We start from the raw sequence: 26,676 nt of genomic DNA on the forward strand, positions 1-26,676 counted from the left end.
ATGTTGTTAAGTTTACATTTATAGCCAACAAGAACCAACCAACAAAACAGTAAAACAATTGGTGCTTTTGGGTCTCTTCTGGCTTCAACTCCTCTTTCTGCTAGTTTTGCCTAGCAAAATAACAAGAAAAGCTTCCCCACACATGCCTGATGATATCCTCAGAGTCTGATTTGTTTATTTACAGAAGAATCCTGCTAGTTTCCATTGCCCAGAAAAGCAGGTTAATATCAAAACCCAGAAAGAGATCACGGCATATGTCCCATGGGTGATTTTAACTGCCTGCCCAGTTTTCACTAGATATGTTCGGATAAATTGTTCCTAATAATGGTATGTGAGGAATGCTGTACAATCAGAAACAGTATGATGAGGTATTCTGCATATATACATCTTGAATGAAATAAAAATAAATGCGCATTTAATTTGCTTCTCATCCTGCTGATATGGGAGTGATAAAGGAAACAGTGTAGGTGCTTACCAATAGGTCATCACTCCTGGTCCCACTGCGAGCAAACAGCCTGTACAAGCTGATAATTCCATTTGGTTGAGCAGGTGGAGTGATGTTTATTACTGCAGAGGTTGAATGCACTGAAAGAAAGCTGGGTGGGTACAAGCCTTCAGGAGGAGCTTGTCCCGTTCTTGAGTGAGTCCATGCACTGGATGTTTTTCCTCCAGAATTCACTGAGTTTACCTGCAGTTAAAAAAAACAAGTTAAAAAGAAACAAACTGTACTGAAAGGTATTGTCCTCGTATGAGTAAGCTTTATAACATTAGAAAAGGCCAGTAGAGACTAACAGGGAAAAACTGGATCCTGGTTCACCTATTTTTGTTGCTGATTCCACATGACAAACTGCACAGGAGGTGTTACCCCCTTACATCCTCACTTCAATGAATTTTGAACTCAAACAACATTGAGCCCTTCTTCCATTGCCTTCATCTCTGTGCTCACCTTTTTGTCCAGGAGTCCTCCCTCCAACCAGCAGACCCTTTCACCCACTTCTCCCTCCACCTGGACCCTTCCCTCTGGCCTCTTTCCCACTCTTGATCTTTTAATTGAGAACTGTTGGTGTGACATTGGCTGTCTTAAATTCTCTGCTGCCCTCACTCATCTAACCTGTCTCCCTCTGAACTTGCTGCACTCCATTCTCTCAGGTCTAACTCTGACATTGTTATCATACCTGCTGATAAGGGTGGTGCTGTTATTGTCTGCTGTACCGACCTCTACCTTGCAGAAACTGAGAACCAATATGCAGACCTTTCTTCCTACCTCCACTGGACCATTATTCCACCATCAAACATCAAGCCATTGTTTCCAGGACTGTCACTGACCTCTTCTCCTCTAGAGGTCTTCCCACCTCATAGTCCCGCAACCCCAAACAGCCACATCTACCTCCTTCCCAAAATGCATAAAGAGGGCTGTTCTATAGACCCATCATTCCAGCCTGCCCCAATGAACTTAATTCTTTCTATCTTGGCTCTTTTTTTTCTCCCTTACCCAGTCTCTTCTGACCTACATCCAGGGCCTCTTTTGGTGGTCTATGCCATTTCAACACTTTCATTTTCCTGGCCCTAACCACCTCCTTTTCTCTTTGGATGTTCAATCTCTACACTTACATCCCCCACTAGGACGGTCAGAAGGCTCACTGCTTCTTCCTTGAACAGAGGCCCAGACAGATTCCATGAACCACTTATCTCCTCCACCTGTCTGAGCTTGTTCTTTCATTGAACAATTTCTCCTTTAATGTGAAGTAAAACAGAAAGATTTGGAAAAACTCAGCAGGTCTGGCAGCATCTGTGGAGAGGGAAACAGGGTTAATGTTTTGAGTGCAATATGATTCTTCTTTCTCCTTTGACCTGTCTCACTTCCTCTAACTAAAGAGTTACTACAAGTATGCACTTGGGTCTTGGTTATGCCTGTCATTTTGTGGGGTAAGTGGAACATTCCTTGTTCCAGACCTACTCAGGGCCCCCCTCCCACAACTCTTCTTCAAATTCCATTGATATCTGTATCGGTGCTGTTTCCTGCTCTCACCCAGCACTGGAAAACTTAATCAACTTTGCTTCTAACTTCCATCCTTCTCTCACATTCACATAGTCCATCTCTGACACTTCCTTTCCCTTCCTCGACTTGTCTGTCTCCATATTGGGGCATAGACTGTCCACTAATATTCAGTATAAGCCCATACACTGGCTCCCACAGCTACCATGACTATATTTCCCCACACCCTGCCTCCTGTTAGGACACCATTCCAGCCTCCCAGTTTCTCCATATCCATTGCACCTGTTCTGATTATACAAACTTCCACAATAGTGATTTTGATATGTCTTTCTTTTTCCCCAACCAAGGATTCCCACCCAGAGTGGGAGACCACAACTGTGTCCATTTCCTTTAATTTTGCTCTCAACCCCCTTCCCCTCCTTCCCAAAACCGTAATAGGGTTTCCCTTGTCCACACTTTTCACCCTCACCAGCCTCCAATTCAAAGGATCATTTTCTCCCATTTCCGCCACTGCCAGCATGATGCCACCACCAAGCACATCTTCCCCTCCCCCATCAGTACTCCATTGGGGAACATTTCCTCTGCCTGGTTCAATCCATAATCACTCCCAACACCTTTTGCCCTTCCCATGGCACCTTCCCAGCAATTGCAAGAAGTATAAAACCTGCCCTTTTATCTCCTCTCTCCTCACCATCCAAGGCCCCAAACATTCCTTCCCGGTGAAGTGGTCATTTTTTTGTACTTCTTTCAATTTAGTACACTGTATTCGCTGCTCACCATGTGGCCTCCTCTACATTGGGGAGACCAAATGCAGACTGGGTGACTGCTTTGTGAAACACCTCCACTCAGTCCACAAGCATGACACTGAGCTTCTTGTTGCTTGCCATTATAATTCACCACCTTGCTCTCATGTTCACATTTCTGTCCTTGGCCTGCTGCATTGTTCCAGTGTGCAAGCTTGAGGGACAGCACCTCATCTTCCATTTAAGCACTTTGCAGCTGTCTAGACTTAACACTGAGTTCAACAATTTCAGACCATGAACTCTGCCCCTATTTTTTTTTCTGCCATATACTGGTCTTAATCTTGTTTTTCATGCTTTTGGGCAATGCTACTCATTGGAACTTCAGAACTCTTCTGAAAAAGAGTCATATTCAACACAGAATGTTAACTCTGGGCAGGATCTTTAGGTCGGCGAGCTGGGGGGGTGCGGTGGCGGGGCCCGCTCATGACACGTAAAATGATGCGGGATGACATCGGGTGGAACTCCTGACATCACCCCACGTCATCTCCATTTTCACGTCGGCGGGGACGCAGCCAAATCAGCTGTGCACCCGCTGGCCTGTCAACGACCTATTGAGGCCATTTAAAAAGTCATTAACTTAATTAATGGACCTGCCCGTCCAACCTTAGGGTTGGTGGGCAGGCCAGGAGCCCTGGCGGGCTTCAGAAAAAACATGCAACCTCATTCACGGGCGGGGTGAGGTTTCATGAGGGTTTTTAAAAATTTAATAAATGTTTGAGTTAAAGTGATGGGGGGCACTCCCAGCTGAGGGTATATCCCCCCCGCCCACACAGGAAGCGCATAGCACTTCCTGGCGGACATCACGTTGGGTGGGCCTTAATTGGCTGCCCACGTAAAATAGTCGATTGGAGGCATGTCTGCCCACGTTTCGCTCCTGCACTTCCCCTCAACGGGGGGAAATTTCTTCCCTCTGTTTCTCTCTCCACACGTACTGCCATACCTGCTGAGTTTTCCGGCATTTTCTGTTTTTATTTCAGACTTCTAGCATCCGCAGTATTTCGCTTTTATTTATGTACAGGAAGCATGTTGGTCACCACATTGTCACATGAACATTGTTTCATTGCCTTCTCCATGGAGCAAGAGTGCCAGGAATAATTGATCATGCACAAAGTACCTTGCATCAAGATCTATGCATGTATATGAACAAGAAGGAATTTCACTCCCTCAATCTGCTCGCCATTCAGGGCCAGTTTCCTGACAGTAATTATATCACCTTTATTTAGTGCCAGCTCTTAAAACCTTCTTTCTTCCACCTGGACTGTCCAGTATCAGGCTGGTTGCTTGATGACAGGTGATCCAACGGGCTCTCTTTTTTTGTAATGGTAGGCAGTTTGTTTAACTGTGCAGGCCCTTTAAATTTCTTTGTGCAACTGTGCATGTGTGCAAACTTAGAGGCCAACCTGTATGTGGCCTGCAAGGGAACTTTCATGTTGCTGCTCAGCCATGCAGCTGTGCAGCTTAGAGGGAACATTGATGGTATCTCCTCTACACATGACTTATAGCTCCTGTTAGGAACTATCTAGAGCAGAGAACCTGAGGAGCTTTAAAATTAGAGTCATACATCAATCAGAGCTCTGGCTGAAATAGAGGGTCCACTGCCTGGACCATTCTGGATGATTTCTGCAGTATAGGCTGACAGAATCTCCAAATTGGTGGCTGTGTACTGCATACTCAATAACTTTACCCTGCAAGGGAACCAACCTGTCCCACCACCCTCCGCCCCCTTAAGCCAGCTTATACTTCACCTCTTTTCTATTTTTCCTTAGTTCTGTTGAAGAGTCATACAGACTCGAAACGTTAACTGTGTTCCTCTCCGCAGATGTTGTCAGACCTGCTGAGTTTTTCCAGGTATTTTTGTTTTTGTTTTGGATTTCCAGCATCCGCAGTTTTTTGCTTTTATCTTTTTGCTTTTAACTCTTGGAACTACCTGGGCAATGGGGAAGGGAAGTGCAGGAGTAGAAAAATGACTAGGAAGTTGAGGGTAGTGAGAAAGAGCTGAAACAATCAATTACGACAGCTGCCGCAGCTGTGCACCGGCAAACACTCGAGCAGAGGGTTACCAACAGAATTGCCCCAAGTTACACCGACAGTTCCTTCTCTCTTCTCACCAAGGTCCATACGTCCACCATATGCTGTCCTTCTTAAGTTTTACACTACCAACACTATGAAAGTTAAACAGAGAAGGGAAGCAAACTGTTCCAAGCTTAGCAATGTAAGCAGATCCTAATCCCTGTGCCATGTCTTTTTAGAATCAGCCAAAGACCCCGTCGGAGACCAGAGCACAGGGATGCCATGAGGAAGTGATAACTGGCTGACAGGTTGAAATGTTGATGAGCAAGAATCCGTCACTTGGGGCCAAAGTTATGACTGCTGCACTAAATTAAATTTCCAGGAGGGAACTGCGAGAGGGTCTCGCTCTAGAATGGGGAGGGTTAGTTAGCCCAAGGTCAGGGAGGTTCAAACTTTCCTTGTGGGGCCCAGAGGAACTCTCCCATTTCTGGCTCCATAATAGAGTTAAAAAAGTAGAACAACTTGCATTTTTGGGGCTCTTCTGGCTACTTTCCCGCTAGTTTTGTTTGGCATAATAACAAAACAAAGGTTCCCCATGCAGGCCTTTGGTTAACATAACAGTCAGGCCCCAGTGATGCTGTCAGAGCCCAATCTGCTCTTTTAAAGATTGGTTTCCAGTGCTCAGAAATGCAGGTTAACTAAAGAATAAATATATCAAAATACTTTATCTTTAATTTCATATATTACAAAGAATTAGACAAGTAAAAATCATCCTGGTGCAAACCTTGGTGCCTGACTTCTGTTGACTTTTACCTATTCTTTTCCTTCTATGAAGTGATGATGGCTACAACCTGGGTAGTTGGAAAGCTGCTAAATGTTCGGTGAGACATTTGAGGCACCCCTAGTTGGCAACATTGAGAAGCTCTGGATGCAGAGGGACTGGTTGCAGATTGTGGCATCTCAGCAACGACCAGAACAGTTTGGTCCAGCCAACTGTCTGGCACCAACAAGATCACTGGTTGAGAGACTTCAGCAGGATAGCAGGCATGGTTCCATCCTGAGAAAGGGCAGTATGTGCCTCTCCCATGGTGCAACTAACACTTCTGTGGGACAAACCCTCAGCACCCATCCCCGTCTGAGACCAGTGCGCAGGGATGCCATGAGGCTGTCAAAACCGTTTTCCATATTCTGCTTCTTGGCTTGAATGCCAGAGGAGATGGCAGCATCTGAGTTCCCAGTGGAACTCTCAGAGCTTCCACCCAATGCTTCATCACTGCAGGCCACCCTGCAGTGTTCATAGAGCTGATCACTTGCTCTCTGGTTAACTACAGCAGAATCTGGGTATGACCTCACCCTCTGGGGAGCTGGCATGGTAATCCAGTGCACCTAGCAGCCTCTGGTGTACAGCCAGCATTCTCCATGCTTCAAAATCCACATCTGTGCCTTTGCAACAAGGCTACAATTGGAGCTCTCACTCTCCGTCGAGCTGCAGTAAGAGTGGAAGAAGTTGGAGTTAACTGTGTTGCATTGATAGAAGGAGAATGAAGGGAAGCCTTGTGAGTCTGCAGCTGGCACAGAGTTCAGGAGAGAGTAATGTGAGATACATGTGCAGGATTTTTAGGTCGGCGTGTGGGTGCAATTGGTGGGCCCGGGAGTGACTGGGAAACAGATCGCCACCCAGGATCGGCCCCCGGCCACTATTTCACACTGGCTGGCCAATTAACGGCCGGCCAGCATGAAACGCAAGCTGAAATGTTCAGTGCTGCAGGGGTGGGGCGGGACGAGGGCAGGTGCTGAACTAAGTGCGGGTATGGGGGAGCACAGAACGAAAACTCCCTGAAGGCAGAGAGCTGCCTCAGGGAGCTGAAGGATTTAAAAGCAATAAATAAAGATTATAAAATCTGGAAAAAAATGTTTACGCATCACAATCAGTCACCTGAACGTATGTATATACATGATGAAAATTCTGTTCATGTATTTTTATTATTATTATTATTTAATAAAGGAAACCTCATCCCTCCCTTGAATGAGGCTTCATCAAAAATGCAAAGTCTGCCTGGCAGATTCCCCAGTCCACCACTGTAAGGTTGGACAGGCCATGAAAAATTGGGGACAACTGGAATTTTAATGGGCTTAACTGCCCTCTTAATTGTTGGTGGGCGTGCTTCCGACTTTTGCTTGCACCCGCCGACTGAGATATTGTGCGAGTGCGGGATGACGTTGGGATGCTTGCCCGATATCATCAAGACCTATTTTATGCTCAAGCGAGTCGTGCACATCGAGCTAAAAATTCTACCGTGTGTTCCGAGTCTTACTTTAGCAACCCTGGTGAGATCATTAAACTTCTTCTGATTTTACAGCCAGGTTATTGGGGCAGCATTCCAGCACAGGCATTGGAATGTGCCCACCAGGCACTGCCACTGCTGTTTTCAGCAAACTTTGTGGGATCAGGGAGAAGCTCCTTAATTTCTATATGAATGGTAGGTACTCACACTTCTAGGGATGAATCTGGGATACTTGCCCCCTGAAGGAAGTCACAATCAGCAGTGCCAATTACTGTATCAGAGATTTGGAGTTTGGGGGGGCAGTGGGAGGCGGGTGGGCGGGGGCAGTTTGCAGATACAACATTCAAAGGGAACTGAAATGTCTTTTAAAAATCTGTTTCATCTTCAAGGATTCATCCTCTCCAACGTCGATGGACTTGTTTGGATTAGGAAACAGCTTTATTCTTTACAAGGTCATTAGAAAACGTCAATGCAATACCAGGTACAGGGCATCTGGGTTCCATCTTAATTTGCAGCCATTCTGCTGCACTCCTACGGCAGTTAAGGCTGTTGATCTTTGGATCTAAGATGTTCAATGACCATACTCAACCCATAAAGATATTTTTATACCTCTCACTAAGATGATAGTCTCTGTTATCAAATATTCAATTTCTTTAAAGGCACTGTGTCTTGTCCCTTGCTAAGTGGCTGTTACAGACAGGTCACCATCAGCAATGACAGGTCTCAGTATGCCTCTAGAATTTTCAGAGGCAGAAATGTGATGAATAAGAAAATTAATAGTCACTGGTATTCAATTATTTCAACAAAATGCAGTACATGCAAGTGATATTAACCACAGCAGAATGAATACTAATTTAGCAGGGTCATGAGATTAATACATTGAGATGTTAATGTAATGCAGACCTACACTGAGGGCTATCAGCTGGTGGTGAAAGGTTGCTCTGTGATCTACGTGCTGATCTAATGAACATGCAGCTCGAATTTTACTCCACCAAATGGCAGTGTGTTAAGTTTATCGCTTTGGTTTATTATAACAATGGGATTTATGATGCCAATGGATCTCTAACAGTTGGCAGATGTTTAACAAGAAGCGTTGGGTTCTACTCTACGCTGTCAGTTCATCAATTTGATTAAAGTTTAGTTTTACAATTCTCATATTAAAGTGCAATAAATTTAGGTTTTACTATTATCAAAAGGAAATTATTCTGGAATTCTCTCTTACATTGTGTTAAAGTTCTTAAGTCTGAAGAATATGCATTAGTCCAGAGTAAAGGAGTGGGGTGAATGAATTACAACTGATGAGAAAACATAAATAAAATTAGGAAGGCTTTATCATTTTATTAAATGGTGAATTTTATTATACAAAACATGATATTTTGCAGTTTTGTAAAAGCAGCAATTTGGCTGCTACTTAAAGGTTTTCTACTTTACATGTGTTGATTGCATGAAATTCAAGGCAGGGTAACGTGATGTTATCCTAGAAAATTAGTTTTCAGGTTATTTGAGGGAAACATAACGTAGTCAAATTACAGGAAACTTTAGTCAATTGTAAAACTGACAATGAGAAAGATTTAGAATTTGCCCTCCATTCTGACTCATGCCTATAGTTACAAAAAACACGTAGAATAATCAATTATTTTAAGTTTTCCTCCATGCTCCCATCAATTAGCTTTGATTGAATGAGATTGATTTCCCTCTACATAGTACCTCAAGTGCGCCTATTTCAGGGGTGTGGTGTAGATGAAAAGTTGCTGTGCCAGGTTTCTGTCCTATTTGTATTTAACAGGCTGCCAGTTGTAGACAGGTGGGGGGTTGCTCCATTGTGCTTAAAGCATTTATTCATGTTTAAATTTAATTTCAAAGAAGCTGAAGTGATATTGTAGAATGTGACCATATTTCCTCCATTTCCACTGTTCACTGGCCAAATGCAGACTGTCCTCATCAAAACAATTCTTTGACTTCAAATATCTACAAGTTTAAAGAGACAGGCACAATTTGGTTAAAGGCCATTTGGTAGAGTAAAATTAGAGCTGCATGTTCAATAGATTGACACGTGGATCACAGAGCAACCTTTCACCACCAGTTGATAGCCCAAAGAGTAGGCCTTAACATCTCAATGTATTAATCTCATGACCTTGCTAAATTAGTATTCATTCTGCTGTGGTTAATACATTTGCATGCACTGCATTTTGCTGAAATAATTTTTGGGCATTATATGGATAACATATAAGTTTGTCATTGCAATAGAGATGGGCTGTAAAGAGATGGTTTAAAGGAAAGCTGGGAATTCTTTTACCACAGCACTCCCCCTTAACAGAATAACAGTCCCCTTCATAAATGTGCATTAAGGATGAGGAGAGTGAAGAAGAAGCATGTCTAGCTAGCAAGGAATCAGTGGAGGAGGAGGGTAACCTAAATACCATTACCCTACTAGGTGATTCTATTGGAACCAGAAGTATCTGGAACTCAATGAGAAACAATGTCTTCTCAGTCTAAGATTTACCTGAGCTGTGGAACATGCTGATAAAGAACTTGCAGTAGCAGACAAGGTCAGCATGTCACCACCAGTGTGCACCAAGGTGACCATTGTTTTGCTAAGCCAGAAGATGCCCTGTCTTTGAAGCTTAAGTAACAAATGTGCTGTGCAGAGATACAAGGATAGAAATTCATCTCAAGACTCAATGGAATTAAATATAAGGTGCTGCATATAACGGATGACTGATCTGATACTGCCCATTTTGCACCATTGCCTCAGACAAATTTCGACTGCACATTCTAGCTGGCAGACAAGTCAGGCAGGTTTGTGATTGATCACAGAGGATGGGGAAAATGATGAGAGAACTGGAAATGGGAAGAGCCTTTGGAATGAAGTTTCTTAAATTAAGTCTGGCAAGTGGCCGGCTGCAGCTGCCAAAAGGGCCCATGCTGCAGCCTCCTCTGGTTATTCTGGTGTCTCAGCCACATTGTCATCTCCTCTCATAAGGGCATTTCTATGTGGATGCCTCTTTTCATCTATGGTGTGAAGAATACAGCAAACTATTAGATTCTGCTACAATGGTATTTTTACTTTGCATCAGTGGCTATCAGTTGTGCTCAACTATATTCTGGTGCTTCTTCTCAATACAACATCTGAGATGGCTGACAGCACAGTCTATCTGAGATCCAGGTGGCCTCAGCCTTTGCAAGCATGGCCCCCACATGCTTGCTGGCTCCTGTGAAATCATCAGAGATGTGGGGATAGAAGGGGTCAGGGGGGCATGAATGTGTTGCTGTTGTGAGAATCAACATCATCCATTGCCAGGTTTAGCCTGCCCCATCTCCTGACCTCCACGGCTTGTTAATCTATGGGTGAGCAGACCTCATTAATACAATGACATTGCCAAAGCCAGTAATAATCTCTCATTGCATTTAATCAAAACCATGGCATCTCATCCAATCAGGAAGTAAAATTGCAGCTAAAGGCTGTATAGCATCAATCTGAACTTTCAGGAGAGGTAGTAAAACAAACATAGAGGCTCTGCCTCAAATCGCCTTGGAGCTGTTACTTGTTCTTAGGGCAACTCCATATTTTCAATTCCATGTGTAAGAACATTAGATGCTTGCCATCTCAGGACCCCAATAATCCCTTGTTCTCTGAAAGCTCCTGAGATCTGGCTCTCTGTGCTAACAGTTGTGGATGGTGATGACCTGACCATCTGGCCAGGTGCTCCCTACTCCCCCTGGACCACCTCCACCTACTCCTGCTCACTTGTGTTCTGTGTATCCACCTGTGTGCTGTGACAAACTACCCATCTAATCCCCGGTTGCCAGAATGAGGCTGGATAAGTCCTGGTGTAAGCATCATACAGCATCTTTAGACATAAAGGATGGAATCTTTTCAGCCAGAGAAAGGCAGCTTAGCAGGTGGGAGGGTGGAGAATCTCAGAAAATCTCCTGTCAGATGGCTCCCCGACATGTTTTCGCCTCCAAGCTATCCTGCTGGAGGTGGTGTCTCCACCCCCACACCCACCCCACCTCCCCGGCAACTGTTGGTAAGCAACTGATGGCAATTAAGTGACTGCTTTAGGGCAGATTGGTGATGCCATTGGGATGTTCCTGACAGGAACGGTCCACTGTTGAGGCAGAAGCTCAGGAAATGGCTGGAGGTGGCCTCCCAATGGCAGGTCGGTGGCCTCCTGATGTCAGGTCAGTGAGCCAGCGAGGCCTCCTTTAATTCTAGCTCGTCTCCCAGAGATACAGCTGTCCACTGGAGGGGCTCCCCTTCACAATGATGGCCTGGCAGCTGTGTCCACAGTTTATTTTTAAGCATTCACAGGGCTTCTCCATCTAGAGGTGCCCTTGCGGACCCCTACCTATAGAGGCAGCACCCACCTCTCCTGGTGGAGCTGCAGACTGCCCAGAGCTGTGGGTGCTCCCATTGGCCCTCCCGCTTGCACAGCCTGATCCTGCCGTTAATGGGATGGCGTGCCTGGAGACAACCTGTTAATTGGCTTTGTCTGGGAAGATTGCACAGGCAAGCAGTCCTCAGAGACAATTAGGACTGGGACCAAGAAATGGTCCCAGCCCACATTTATAAACTAAGGCAATATGATTCCACCCAAAGAAAGGAAAAATGTTCAGAGCACATTCTCAGCAGCTTTTATCAAATAATTGGCATACAGCTGTTAATGTATATAAGTTCACATATGAGTGCATGTATTAACTTATAGGATGGACTTTGGAGGAAGGAAACTGTTGGGAAAATCATGAAATCCACTTCCTGTCACCTATCTTAAGTCTTCGTTGAGCTGCCAATGGAGGTACCTCCAGCAGCTGCTGCAGCATCAAAGTAGAGGCAGCCTCCTCACAGGGCCCTGCTACATAAATAGTCATTCAGTCAGGGACCAAGGAGGCTGATGATGATGATGATGACTTCCCCTCTCCCATGAAGAACCGTATATGACTTGGAGTGGTGCAGGAACAGCACACTGCCATGCACAGAATGCATTCAATGCTCTGTAGTGCTACTAATCAGTAGCGCTGTAGACGCAAGCATACATAGAGTGGATGAGGCTCTGCCCTGGCTGCTGGTCCCCTTCAACAATCTGGTGAACCAACCAAGGGTTGAGGCTGTCACCAGTGAGGATGACAGATCTTCTCCTCATGGGGGATATCATCAACCTCGGCCTACTCGGTCGCTCCATCTGTGGGACCATTTATGCAGCAGGGTCCAGTGATGGAGGCTTTCTCTACCTTGACACAAGTGCAGTCACTGCTGGAGGTGTCTCCACTGGCACCTCAATGAGGATATCTGCCTTGGGCATCTCAGCCACAAACAGACACAAGTGAGGAGCCTGCCTCCACCTCATCCGTGGCCACAAGGGGAGCACCACGTAGAAGTGGTCAAGAGCAGAGGCCACCATGTCAGTCAGAGCACTGAGTGGTTGACTGGGGTTTATTTCATTTGTAAATGTGCACTTTGTTACTGTTTCAACATACTGTAAATTTTGACACATAACTCCAGACATGAGCTTCCATTCTTTAATGGCAAAATTCGAAAAGAGGGATGAACTTGGAGGGAAGGAAAGGTTTTTGAAGTGAGGTCAGTAGATAGATGTGCAACAGTCATTGGCAGTAAGGGTGGATCTATTCAAAGCTGCGTCTTCAATGGAAGGGCACTCGCAGGCAGCTCAAAGTGAGTTTCAGCGCATATATTTTTCCTGGGTTAGAAGGGCTCACTGAACTGTGTCTGGAATAGATGTTCCTAATGTTGACAACATCCTGATGAGATCCTTGAGTCCTGCATTAGCTCCAGCCACTTCCATCAGGGGCATCTCTCCACTTTACATCCTTCAGCTCCTCTTCAACCTCCTGCTCCTCCTCCTCCGATGAGCTGTGTCATTCCAGTGCCTCACTCTCTTCAATGTCCACACCACACCTCACTGGATGATCATGTTATGGGGAATGCAACAGACCACTACAATGCATGAGAGCTTTGCTGGAGCATACTGCAGGGCACAATCCGATTAATCCATCTTTAACAGACTGATAGTCGATGATGGTCCTCATGAGCAGATGACTTCTTTTTGTATTTATTCTTTTCATGAGATATAGACATCACTGTCAACACCAGCATCTGTTGCCCATCCCTAATCGCCCTGGAACTGAGTGGCTTGCCAGGCCATTTCAGAGGGCAATTAAGAGTCAACCACTTTAATGTGGATCTGGAGTCACATATAGGCCAGACTGAGTAAGGACAGCAGACTTCATTCCCTAAAGGGCATTAATGAGCCAAATGGATTTTTACGACAATCGATGATAGTTTCATGGTCACCATCACTGAGACTAGCTTTCAATTCCAGATTTTAAAAAACTAATTGAATTCAAATTCCAGCTGCTGTGATGGGATTTGAACCCTTGTCCCAGAACATTAGCTTGGGTTTCTGGATTATTAGTCCAGTGACATTACCACTATGTCATGGTTTCCCCTAATTATGCCTCTGTGGATCTGTCTCTACGTCACTTAACAGTGTGGGAAACCATCTCTTCAAGGGATTTCCCTTTTCCCCTAGAAGCCATCCACAGAGTTTGGTGATGACATGAAGAGCTGTGGCTGCCTGGACTGCCAAAGGATGAAGGTGTCATGGCAGCTGCCAGAATAGTGCGCGCACACATGCAGAAAGCATTTGCCATGATTGCATACCAGCAGGGACTGGAAACCCTTCCTGTTGAGGAATCTCACTGGCTGGTCACACAATGCTTTGATAGCCACATGGCTGCAAATGGATGATGCTCAGCACCTCTGGAAATTCAGGAAGTGAGTCACATTGTTCTTTGTGCCTTCAAAGCCCCATCTGCTGGAAATTTTATGTACTGTCCAGCTTTCACAAGTAGGGCATCAGTGACCTGTAAATGCAGTGGTGTGCTGCTGCTTGAGAGGAACCACCAAGGTCTGCAGCTGATCCTTGCAAAGAGCCAGAGGCAAAGACGTTCAAATCCATGGTGACTTTGACAGCTAGTGGCAAGGCAAGGCAAGCAGTGCTGTGAACTTTGAGGGTCTTCCTCAGTGAGGACACAAATCTCGGTGACCATCTGCCTGGACAGATGCAGTCTCCTGTGGCACTGGTGCTCCAACATGTCCAGGTAGCTTCTTCTTTGGCAATACACCCTATATTGTGGGTGTGGCCTTCATGTCCTTCCTGCCACCTCCAGGCATCTGGACTGTCCCTGATCCAGCTTGCAAGCTGGTCCTTAATGAGTTAAAAATAAGCTTGTTAACAAAATTAATTGGCCTCATTCCGAAATCTGGTGAGTTGCCGGGTCCCGCATTCCTCTGTCCTGAGTAAAATCACTGGCGGCAGGAACGGTTATGTGAAACTGGCATGCTGGTCGGCAGCGCTAATTTTCATGCCTGCCTGCCTTTGCGCTCGCCCTCATTGAACCTGCAAATCCAGTCAAGAACATAGAAGCAGATTATACTTTGGGAATCTCTGCGCAACCTGTGCTTAGGGATGGGATTGTAATAGGAAAATTAACCCCAATCTCACTTAAAAACTTTAAATTGGTAACATTCAGGAGGAGGAAGTGACAATTATTCTACCTGTGATTAATAAATTGATATTTTTCTTTGTAATAGTATGCTAGAAATACCAAGCAAACATGCACATATATCTCCCTTATAGTAGGTGACAGCTGTGTGCAAAATACTGACCACAAACTAAATATAAATATTGAATGTTTTGCATGCTGTGCAAAAAGTCAGCATTTATTTTCACAATATGCTTTAGAAGATGGTACAAGAAAATTAAATTTCAGCTTCATCAAGAAGTGACTAAACAAATGTACCATTCTGTAATCAAATTTATCAGAAACTATTTGTATAATTAAACATGATTACTGTCAAAGCTGGTATGGGTCAACATATGCATTTGTAAGTAATTTGTATCATGTCAGAGTGAATGGACAGTCTAGATGTATGAGCTTATAGGGTTAAATTAGGTTCAATAAAAGCCAATTACACAGTGATCAATCAGGATGATAGATCAAAACAGCTTTGAAAAGAGACCTGGTGAGTATTTTTCAGCAGGAACACGTTCTTCCCTAACTTCTTTCAAACACGGAAAATTAGCAGAGCTTGGAATCAATCCCTCAAACAATAGATGGAGTTTATATCTTGTAATTCAGTAAGAAATATAAAACACTTATTTGCCTTCTTGTATTCTTAGTTTTTATTTTTTTTTGATGAATAAGCAATGTGGCAAAAAGTAATGTCATGAATTTTATAGTTTATTAACAAAATGTTGGAAGCTTATTAGACCTAACAGGATAAGACCTAATAATTCAAATGTACATAAACAGAGTTTGCTCCCTGCCAAACTTTTCCAATGGAAACTAATAGTCCCATCCTCCAAATTCTGTAAATATAAGCACATCCAAAGCTCTGCTACCCATAACATATCCTTCACCAATCCTGCTCATCTATCCCCTCATTGATCTGACTGATCTTGTCCCTCAATGCCTCAAAATCAGCATTCTCATCCTTGTATTTAAATCCTTCTGCAATCTTGCTCCTCCCTCTCTCTGTAACTTTGCCAAGGCCTACAGCCCACCCTCCTCAGCTCTCCCTTTTACTGACTCCAGCATCTTGTGCATTATCCTCAAAGGGGCTACTGGAGGCAGCAAACACCAAGACAAGTGTCTAAAATATATTTAAGTAATTTTGAAGCAGGATGAGCCACACTTAAATCATGTGGGCCGCTACCAGCCATTGTTCCTCTCCCTCTGCCAATCACTATTACCCCCAGCCAGACCTGATTACTGTAGCTACCATTGCAATCTTAGCCATTACCCCACATGATCCTGGTCTTTACCCTCCCCAATCCTGGCATCTACCCATTTATGATCACCGCTGACCACTGTCCATCCTTCCAGAACCCAGCATTGCTACCCACCTTTTTAGTCATTGTTACCCTTCCCACCCACACCCCCCAACCCCTAGCTGGCCCCCATCCAGGTCAATGCCCTCCCTCTCAGTCCCCTTTAAGGGCCTTGGCTGGCATTACAATCTTCAAGACCTCCTCTCCAGGGATACCATTGCTCATTGTCTTGTAATAATGAAGCATGCTGCTTAATGCTTCAGGCCACTGCAATCAGATGCTTTTTTTTGACGGCTCAAATTGCTAGGCCAAGTTGTTGTTTTTTTTGTTAATGATAATGATGTTAACAGTGGGTTCACAAGTATTTCAGCATAAAGATGGCTCTCTTTAGCCCACTCATTGCCCTTTCACCAAATATTTTCCAATCTAGGATTAATCCACAAGCATTACATATGCCAGGTATTGTTTTTATGCATCAGCCAGATATATCCTTTTGTGCTCAGTGGAACTGAGTTTTCTTTCCACTTTTTGCAATAGGTATCAATTACACCCAGTTTATGTATAGTGAGGGTAAGATATCAAGCAAAGCTTCGAACACACTGCTTCAAAAATGTATCCTGTAGCCTGAAATCAAATATACTGCACTGACTGTATGAACATACCATTTTGAATTTCTACAACAGTCTGCTCTATGGTAGCCCTGAGTAACAATTCCTAATTAATGTTTGCCAATGGTGGGTTTGGATTGTGATTTGTCCTCATTAAGGGCGGTTGAGATTCCCACATTCACCCATTCATTCTGTTTCATAATTATTGTTAAGGAGTCTACATTTCGAGAACAAGTAGTTGGGGGAAAACAAAGAGAGTCAGCTCCATACTGGGCTACCTGTGGGCCAATGCCATCAGCATCATTACAATAGCAGATAGTTGAAAGCTATACAAATGCATTGTAGGCTGGAATTATATGGATTTCATCCCTGCCAGAACTATGGTACTATTTTTGGGTGGGAGCCCGATTTCCTAGGGAAATTTCCTGGGAAATTCTGCCAGAATAGTTTGTACCACAAACTGTAACTTCTGTGTTTTAGCTAGTTCAGATAAAACACAGAGCGATAAAACACTAATAACATATACATTTAAACAAAATCACATCTATTATTAGTTGATGAAAAATCTACACAGAAAACCTCAGTAATCTTTCAGGTTCTACATATCTGGTACTTTATTGTGAGACCAAATTCATACAAACTGAATACCGTACATTGTGCCTGTTTTTAGAATGGATTTTTAAACTCATCCCAATTGGAACAACACAACTGTTGCTTTCTGTCTCTCTGATTCACTGTTAGGAAATGAAAAGAGTTTCCACTCTATAACCAATAATTACAGCTGTACAAAGACTTGTGTGAATGTTAGCGAACACCCATGCTGATGCTTAGCTTTATCTTGACACAGCAATCTTGTCTCATCTTCAGAAGAGCGCAACATGGCACTGGGCAGTCATTTCTATCCTTCACATCTAAGGCAACACTGACCTATTTGAGTTCAAACCCACAGACTTGCATTTACGAATGAATGAGCAAAGAGCGTTTACTTTCTGTGGATGCTAATGAAACTGGAAAACGTATTTTATTTGCGATCGTGACAGGTCTACATTATTTAAAAGGCACTTCAATGTGTACAATACAGAACTTCAACTCTGAAAACGTTAACTTTATTTTGAGTCTAAAGGTAACGATCAGCTATAACATAAATGAAAAATATTGAACTAGGTTTTGCAGGCCTAGATCCTGGCCCAAATTCTTCAGGCGGGTATTTGCATGGCTAGAGCAAGGTGTAGTTAGAGTAGCAGTATTTTGCTTTAATGGTAGAGAGAAAGGCCCAATAAAAATCTTTTAAAGATCTTCTGCTCCCAATGGGACAGAAGGGTCTCTTGGGGGAGATAATTGATCCCTTTGGAATTGATTACCTATCCTTAGTAATAATTACAAATCAGTATCTCCACTACTAATCATGTCAAAGCTTATGGTAAACATAATGGCTGAGAAATTGGTATGTGTGTAAAGTGGAATTCAATCCTAGTGCAGTGCATGTGGCAGGTGGCAGCACCGCAAGGAATTTGTCTGCCATCCTTGTTTGCTTACTGTGAAGCGTGGGCACCAATTACATTCCCAAAGACAGCTCAACATGCTTGGGGTGGCAGGGGACACAGTACAATTGGCAGGCTTGGATGTCAGCTGAGGTCTTTAGGTGATTCTGGGATGGGGAGAAGGCAATCATGAAATACTGAGCATTCCAGCTCCTCCCAGCTCCATAATAAGGTAAATAAAAAAGTTACAAAGTATCTACAGGACAGAAATAGGCCACTCAGCCCAACAGATCCATGCTGGTTGAAACTTAGCTTTCTGATGGCAGCCTGCAATGGTCTCTTTAGGCACTATTGGTTTGGCTGCTAGCAGCCTGAAGAAACTGATCAGAATATTCACAGCGCAAGATTCATCAGTCATAATCAAATTTTTAAAAGGAGGCCTCAAAAAGGCATGTGTCCCTCTATTAACAAAGACAAAGAAGCTAATACCTGTATCAGCCACATTCCCTGGATATTACAGAGGAATATTGACCTATATGGCAGATAATAAAAATGCGCTTGTTGTATTAGACCCTTAGGCACCCAACTTACTCTATAATGGGAACAGTGCAATCTAATATCCAAGCCAGGGAATGAGAAACTGTCGTCACATCTCAATCAGAACTCTCTTGTTATCAATTGGGTATTTGAGCAAATTGGTTGACTTTAATGCTCTCGAACTAATGATATCTGATGCCTTCAGGGCAGAATGGGCAGAATTTCCCAGAGTAGCCTGGGAATTCCCTTAAACATGTTCAATTGATTTGTGTGGGGAGGAGGGGTGTGGGGATGGGGGGTGGGGGGGAGATGGGAGGTGGTGGTGTGGGAGTGTTGCCTGCCATGACATGGCATGGCATTCACCCATGTCATTCAAACTGGCAATATGATTTGGAATGGAACCATGTTGGAACCAGATTCCATTCCAAATTCCCAGACAAAAATAGACATTTATTTTGCACCTTCTTTGAATCCTGGAATTTTTGGGACTTTCAATTTTGGTAGACAGATTATATGAGAAATTGTAATATTGATTGATAGCTTTTAGTCAGTGATAGCCCCGACCAATTGATTACAAACAACTCTGAAGGTTAAGGTGTTGATATTTTGGTCAATTTTACCAACAATGTGGTCATGGAGGGAATAAATTCACCAGCGTAATGCTCCTGTGAGATTGATTACTGATAATTTCATAGTATGCACTGTGCTTGCTATCAGATTCACACAAATATACTGATGACAAAATACCTACATTATTCTGGACATCTGCTCTTTGTGTAATGCAGTGTTTGGACCAACACCAAAGACAAACGTACACACTGTCATGTACAGCAGAAATTGGAAATTTAGTATCAATAAAGACAGCTTCACCAAGAGTGGTCTTGTTTTGTTACTATTGAACATAAGTAACACAGCTGTTGGTACATCTACAGCCTTTTGTGTAACTGTTAAAAATGAAGTCAATACTGCACCAGCATAACTGGAATAAAATATGCTAAAACAGAAAATCCCCATTTCATATTACATAAACAAAACTTCTTTCTGGTTGTGGGGATAGAAAATATTCCATTTTTGGGGGATAAATTTATGGGAGTGCGTAGTGGTGACCACCAGCATGTATAAGAAAAATTATGAATGATTTTTTGATATGCCCTGCAGCTGGGAGAGGTTCACAGTCATGAATACTTACTTGGAAAATGCAGGTTCTTTTCTGATCTATCATAACCTTCTAGAATGGGATAGACATAATTCTTCTGGATTCAGATAAAGGTATCTGACAATAATGGTGGGCTGATTTTAACTCTGTGTAAGTGAAGCAGTTTTGTATGAGTTAAAATCTCGTCCATGTACTCTATGGAATTATTTGGTATTATGATAGTTTTAGTAATTTATATAAAACCAAAAATTCAAATTACATTTGTGCAAGTTATCCATCTGATGTTTACAAATCATTAGATACATATGGGAGAGGGAAAGCATTTGGTCCATTTCAATTCACGTCCATGTCATCTACCTTTATTTCAAATCTGTCTAAGATTTTTGGCTTCACTACCCATAGGACAGAATTCTAGGACATGCCGGAACGTTAAACGATGCACGATGACTTCAGGCGTGCATCCCGAAGTCATTGCAAACTCGCGCGATATTTTGTTTAACGGGCGCGCACCAGAGTTGGCTGCGCGTCCACCGATAATCGAAAGGTCTATTAAAGCCATTAAGGACCTAATTAAGCTGAATTTTACACTGCCCATCCAACCTTAAGGTTGGTGGGATGACGATTCCTAAAGCAATTACAAATTAAATAAAATCTTTCTTTTGGAATTAAAAACATATAACATCTCATGTAACATAGTCACATAAGGGGACATGTTTCATTAAATTTTAAATGTATTTATTTTTGTAAAAAGCAGTTTCAATCCCCCTGAGGCAGCTCCATGCCTCAGGGAGATTGGAGCACTTTTTCGCGCGCATGCACAAACTGCGCGTGAGGCCCGGCTCTCCCTCCTCCCCCTGCCCGCACAACAGCACTACCGCTCGCGATCCATTCAGGGTGGGCCTTAATTGACACACCCACATGAAATCGCGATGCGGAGCCAATCGCGGGCAGCGGTTGGCTCCTTGACCACCCCCGCCCGCTCCCACAGAGCCCGCCCGATGACTGCAAAATCCTGACCTTGGAATTAAAGAACCATAGGTTTTGACAGCATGAGGAAAGGTCAATTGGCTGATCAGGTGAAAATTAATCCTACTGTTCTTCTCTCTCCCCATAGCTCTGTATCTTCCTCTGTTTCAATTATTTATTCACTTTTACCTTTAAAAGATGGAATCTTTTCCCAGAAATGTCCTGTGGCAAAGCATTCCAAGTTACATTAATCCTCTACATAAAGACATTCCTTCTGGCCTCTCTTCTCCCTACCTGACATCTGCTCCAAACTGTTCTTTATCCAGTTTTAGCTAAATTCTCTTTTGAATGCTTTGTGTTACCTTGGAGTTCTTTGAATGCACCTTATCTGTACTGTGAATTATTTCCTCGTCTTGTTGAACTGATTTCAAAAAGGAAAAGTACATAATATATAAAAATTACAGTAATTTCCTGGTAAAATAACAAGTAAATCTGAAACTTAAATAGATTTTCACTACTTGCCTACTTAAGAATTGCAATTTTGTTTGTGTGGCATGCTAGTACACTGACCCAGACTCATGAAAATGCTTAATTCAGGTATTTGGTGACAAAAGTAGAAAAATGTTCCACCCCTCAGCACTGGCATGCCTTCTCTCACTGAAACCAATAATTCACCAAAAAAGGACAATACTAATTAATAATAAAATAATAATATAGCAGTTTGTAATGCCTAACAAAATTTAAACCAGCAAAAACAAGTTCAGGTGCAATACATTTTCATAACTCAATCAGTTAATTAATTTGACTTTGTAGCTTTTGTCTTTGATTTAGATAGGGCTACTTTTAACACTACTGCATTTATACTTTAAGATTTGTTCTATCTAAATGCTCTCATTATTTTATTTTTCATTACCCACAATTAATAATTACATAACTTTCAAATTCAGATTAGCTTTGTAATTTATTTACTTTCAAACAATCTTAATGTGAGTACAACATTTCCCTGTAAATATATTTGGTTTTTATTACTTAATATGGACGAAGCTAATAGCTTTTCTACTTGCCCAAGATGACACAACTAAAGCTGTTGAAATATGCAATTATCAGTTAAAATTTAAATAAAGTAGCATTCTAGTTTCTGTGTTGCAATAATCAGGGTCATTTTGCTACTGAGCGCTGCATTCCCCTGCTGTGTATTTTGTTTTTAATACTTGTTATGGCCAAAGCTGATAGTTTGTGAAATTAATAGAGTATTACAAACTAGAATCATGGGAATCATAAGCATTCAGATTGGCTGTATGATGCATCATTCCTCAAGTACATTTTCTTAAAACTTTTTTTTATTTTGCTGATTACAATCTTACACTTGTTCCTTAAGAGTTGAAAGAATTTTCTAAGATGATTAAAGATGTTTTAAAAAGCACAGTGCACCAAAGCTTTTAGGCTCTCACAGTTCTATGAAAATAAAGATGTTTATTATTACAGCCTAATCTGAATTTGCCTTAACATCAAACTCATTTAATAAAAAGAGCAATCAGCAGTCATAACTCCGACAGACAGTATGTATATAATTTGTTTCCTATGGGTTTGTAATAGGATGATTATCACATTCCCATGAGACAGTCTGGCAGACTTTAAAAGGTCTTTCCGATACCTATAATGGCTGAGGGCAGCAACTAATTCAATAGATTCGATCAAAATCATCCCTGCTTTCACTGTGCCTGATTTATTACTTCAGCTACGTGTATTCATCACTCATTTTATTTTGATGTTGAAGCCTCATAAATTATGCCTCATAAATAAGAAGAAATAATCAGCAAAATTATATCAGCTTATCTACAACCTTGGCATAAATTCTTCCCCTTGTGGAAACACACACAACTGATGTTTAAAAAGAATAATGTAATCTGAAGAAATCTGCAAATAAAAAAATTGTACACAGCCTGCCATTTTCTTCTGTTATGAAGTGCATCAAGAAAGATGAAGCTCATATTAACCCAATGGGAAACCAGCAGCACTAACATTATGGGGGCAAGTGGGTGGATAGGATTGATGGTGAGATAGGTTTAAAATGTAAGTCTTAGCTTTAAAAAGAACAGAACAAAATGCTTATGGATGTTTGGTTCCATGATAGGAAAATAATGACATTCAATATTTAAGCCTAATCTAAATTTGCCCTGAACATAAAATGTATGCTTAGTATTAAGGCAAATTTAGAAAGTTGTTATAATAAATGCTTTTATTTTTCTATATCATATTTGTGAGAGTCTAAAAGCAATTTTTCTCTGTTCTTTTAAAACCGTGACTGCATAGCGTGGCTCTGTGGTGCCACTGGACTCAGCACTACATAAGCTGGTACATCTGAAGATGGCGACCAAACTCATTCTGGCCACATCTGGCATGGTCACCATGGTGCACCATTCTTGTGAGGGTACGAGAGTGGGTGTGCCATGCATGCGCCAGAAGCATGCAGAGTAGGCAGATTGTGACATCAAACGTCTAAGGCTGATTTGATGCATGTCATGCCAATTTGGACTGTGCAGGTGCAGTTAAGAAGATAAGAAATAGGAGCTGGAGTGGTCAAATTTGGCCTTTCAAGCCTGCTCCACTATCCAATGTGATCATGGTTGATCTTTTACCTCACCTTCCACCTGTAGGACTGGATTTTCATCCTTGAGGTGGGTAAGGGGAGTCGGGAAAATTCAAGAATTGGACCACCCACCGCGGGACAAAGTGCTCGCAAAGACAGGATTTTTATTGCTCTGGGCTGGAGTTGGGCCAGCGGACCCTGGAAGAAGTGCGGAGGCAGTCACTGGGGCTGCCTGGTGGGGAGGTGGGATATTTAAAAGGTCCACCTCAGTGCCTTGAGACTTGGATGCAGCTAAAACAAAAACACAAAGGCCCTCCTTCCCTCACCCCTCACACTCCCTTCACCCTCCAAACACTCCCCTTGCCTCATCCATGCCATCCCATGCCCCTAACCCAGCCCTATGTCCTCTCATGCTCCCTATGCCAAACTCTGCCCTTCCACTCATCCCCTCAGGCCCCTCATGCCTCCCTATGCTAAACTCTGCCCTTTCACCCACCCCCATGTCCCCCATGCCAATCTCTGCTCATCCACTCACCCTTTATGTCCTGTCATGGTGTCCATGCCAAGCTCTGGCACTTCCATGACCATTGAACCACTGTACACTTTCTAGAACCAATGAACACCTTGGTGTATAATGGGACCTATTAAAATAGCTTTGAAAACATGTAATCCATTGATAAATTTCTTCTATGGAAAAAATGTCTGGATAAGCTAATAAAAGTGTCAATCATTCAGGTGCTTCGAAATTTCATAAAACACAAACACTTGAAACCACTCAACTTTTCTCAACAATCATTGTGAAATTGACCATAGAGTTCAGGTAGCCTGAGCTGTCAATCAAGCCATGTTTTCTCTGGGGAGCAGGTGTTCCTGTATTTAAATAACTGTCTGGACTCTCAACCAAGCCTCATTATGTATGCTTGACTGACAGCCCAAACAGCTATTAAAAATGACAGCACTTGCTCCCCAGAGGAAACATTGATTGAAAGATCAGGCTCTCTGATCTCTGCTGTCAATTTAAAATTGTTTGTGACATAACTTAAATAGTTTCAAGTGTTTGTGGTTTATAGTTTTTTGAAACTTCAAAGGGCCTGGATGATTGACACTTTTATTAGTTTGATCCAGACTTCTTTTCATTGGAGAAATATATCAATGGATTACATGTTTTCAAAGTACCACTATACGCTAAGGTGCTCATTGGTTCCAGAAAGTGCACAGTGGGTCAATGGACATGAGAGAGCCAGAGCTTGGCATAAGGGGCATGATGGGCCTGAGGGCATGGGTGGAAGGGCAGAGCTTCGCATAAGGCCATGAGAGGACATAGGAGGTGGATGAAAGGGCAGAGTTTGCCATAGGGGGCATGGGGGGGCCTGAGGTGGTGGGTGCGGTGGTGTAACTTAGCATAGGAGAAATGTGGGGGCCTTTTGAACTTAGCTTTTAAAAGGTCCCCCTCATGCACAATAGGGTCCATGATGCCTATAAAGGGCTGTGAACCATGACTCTTTTAAAAACCTATCCTTACCCCATGAAAATTGTGGAGGGGTAAGGGACACCAACATCTGCAATGGAGCCAGCCAGGTTGGGAGTGCCAGATATGGACTTCTGACAGGAAGCAGTCCGCAATCTTTAAAGACACCATTGAAAAATTAGACAGACTGGGAATGGGGTTGGGAAGCCTGGAAACAGGACTTGCCCGCAAATTTTAAAGGGCTCCCGAGTCAACCTGACTCAGTGAAAATCCAGGCCATAGTGTTCAATTGTTCTGTGTTTGATTTTGTGTTTCTGGTATCTGTAATCTGTTTACTGTGTGTGATTAGTTAATCCTGGATGTGGCTTCTAAGAAAAAGAAACTAAACTGTAGGAAAGCTGTTGTAAGGATAAGAGCAGACATTTTATAAGCATTGAATAAAATTCCTGTTGCACACTTATAACCTGGAGTGTATCATCTCTGCTTATCACCAAGGCATAAAACACAACACTATCTTACACTAACCCCACATCCCTTAAGTCACTGAGTACACAAAAATCTTTTGACCTCTGTCTAAAAGATACTCAATGACTGAGCATCCATAGCTCTCCAGAGTAGATTATTCCAAAGATTCACAGCATTTTTGGCAGAATTATCCCAGATTTGCATGAAGTGTGGTAGCGGGCAGGAAAAATGATGTTTTATTTGCTGGCTGCAATGGTGACTTGACACTCTATATCATTCCAATCCCACCATATTAATTATGCTTTCCTGTGGAACATGCCATTTCAAGGATGAGCGGGCTCTTACTTGCCAATCACGACATCACCTTGCCATTTTATCATGCAAAGGTGCCATATTGGGTAATGCTCTGGGGACAAGGGTTCAAATCTCGCCACAGCAGATGGTGAAATTTGAATCCAATAAAAATCTGGAATTAAAAGTCTGATGATGACCATGAAACCATTGCAGATTGTCGCAAAAACCCATCTGGTTCACTAATGTCCTTTAGGGAAGGAAATCTGCCATCCTTACCTGGTCTGGTCTACATGTGTCTCCAGGCCTACAGCAATGTGGTTGACTCTTAAGTGCCTTCTGAACAAGGGAAATTAGGGTGGGCGATAAATGCTGGCCAAGCCAGTGCTGCTCACATCCCCATGGGTGAATAAAAATAAAAATTAAAATGCCGCCGTGTGCACACCTCTCAGTGCTCCCAGCCCACGACTGCTGCACAGAAGACACGGTCGGAAAGAACAAAAAGACTGTAGCCCCCAGGTTTAATGACATGTCCCTTGAGCGCTTTTTGGATGCAGTGGAGGCCTGTTGTGATGCCCTCTACTCCCGCTCTGGCTGCAGGATGGGCAGCAACATCACCAATCCGGCTTGGGAGGTGGTCGCATTGGTGGTCAGCGCTAATGCCCTGCAAAAATGGGACAGCCATCCAATGCCACAAGGGGATGAATGATCTCCGCTGTCCCAACAGGGTAAGTCACTCTTCTCATCGCTCTCAGCTCACACATTCACAAAGCCATCACACATCCACAGAGATCTCATTCACTGCCAGTTCAAGGGACATCAGCACTCAGTCTCTCACAAACATCTTCACTGTCCTCATCCCATCCATGGGACCACCTACCACCCACACATGCCAGGCATACTTATCACCTGGCAGGCATCCTGCTTGCACTTTCTCTATTTCTATTCATGTAGGACAAGCTGGCACAGAACAAGAGGGCGACGTTGCAGATTGTGGAGGAATGCCTGAAGTCAAGGTCCTCACGGAATTTGAAAACAGAGCCATCCATCTGGCCAGCGAGATCTGGTCCGTTCCTATGCTGACAGTGAGGTTGGCGGTGCTCTACCAAGTGAGGATCCGGCAGTGCAACATCCATCAGACAACCATGCCGTGAGTGATGTCTCT

General features: G+C 43.1%; 1 protein-coding gene across 1 annotated transcript in view; it reads right to left on the reverse strand.

Annotated features, from left to right (window-relative positions):
- ush2a (Usher syndrome 2A (autosomal recessive, mild)) overlaps positions 1-26,676 on the reverse strand; it is a 1,196,697-nt gene that overhangs the window by 34,909 nt on the left and 1,135,112 nt on the right. Inside the window, exon 64 of the mRNA XM_041207243.1 lies at positions 476-688. Within this exon, the coding sequence (XP_041063177.1) occupies positions 476-688 (213 nt within the window). The remainder of the gene's footprint in view (positions 1-475; positions 689-26,676) is intronic.

This window comes from Carcharodon carcharias, chromosome 2, assembly GCF_017639515.1.
Source record: "Carcharodon carcharias isolate sCarCar2 chromosome 2, sCarCar2.pri, whole genome shotgun sequence".
Lineage (NCBI taxonomy): Eukaryota > Metazoa > Chordata > Chondrichthyes > Lamniformes > Lamnidae > Carcharodon > Carcharodon carcharias.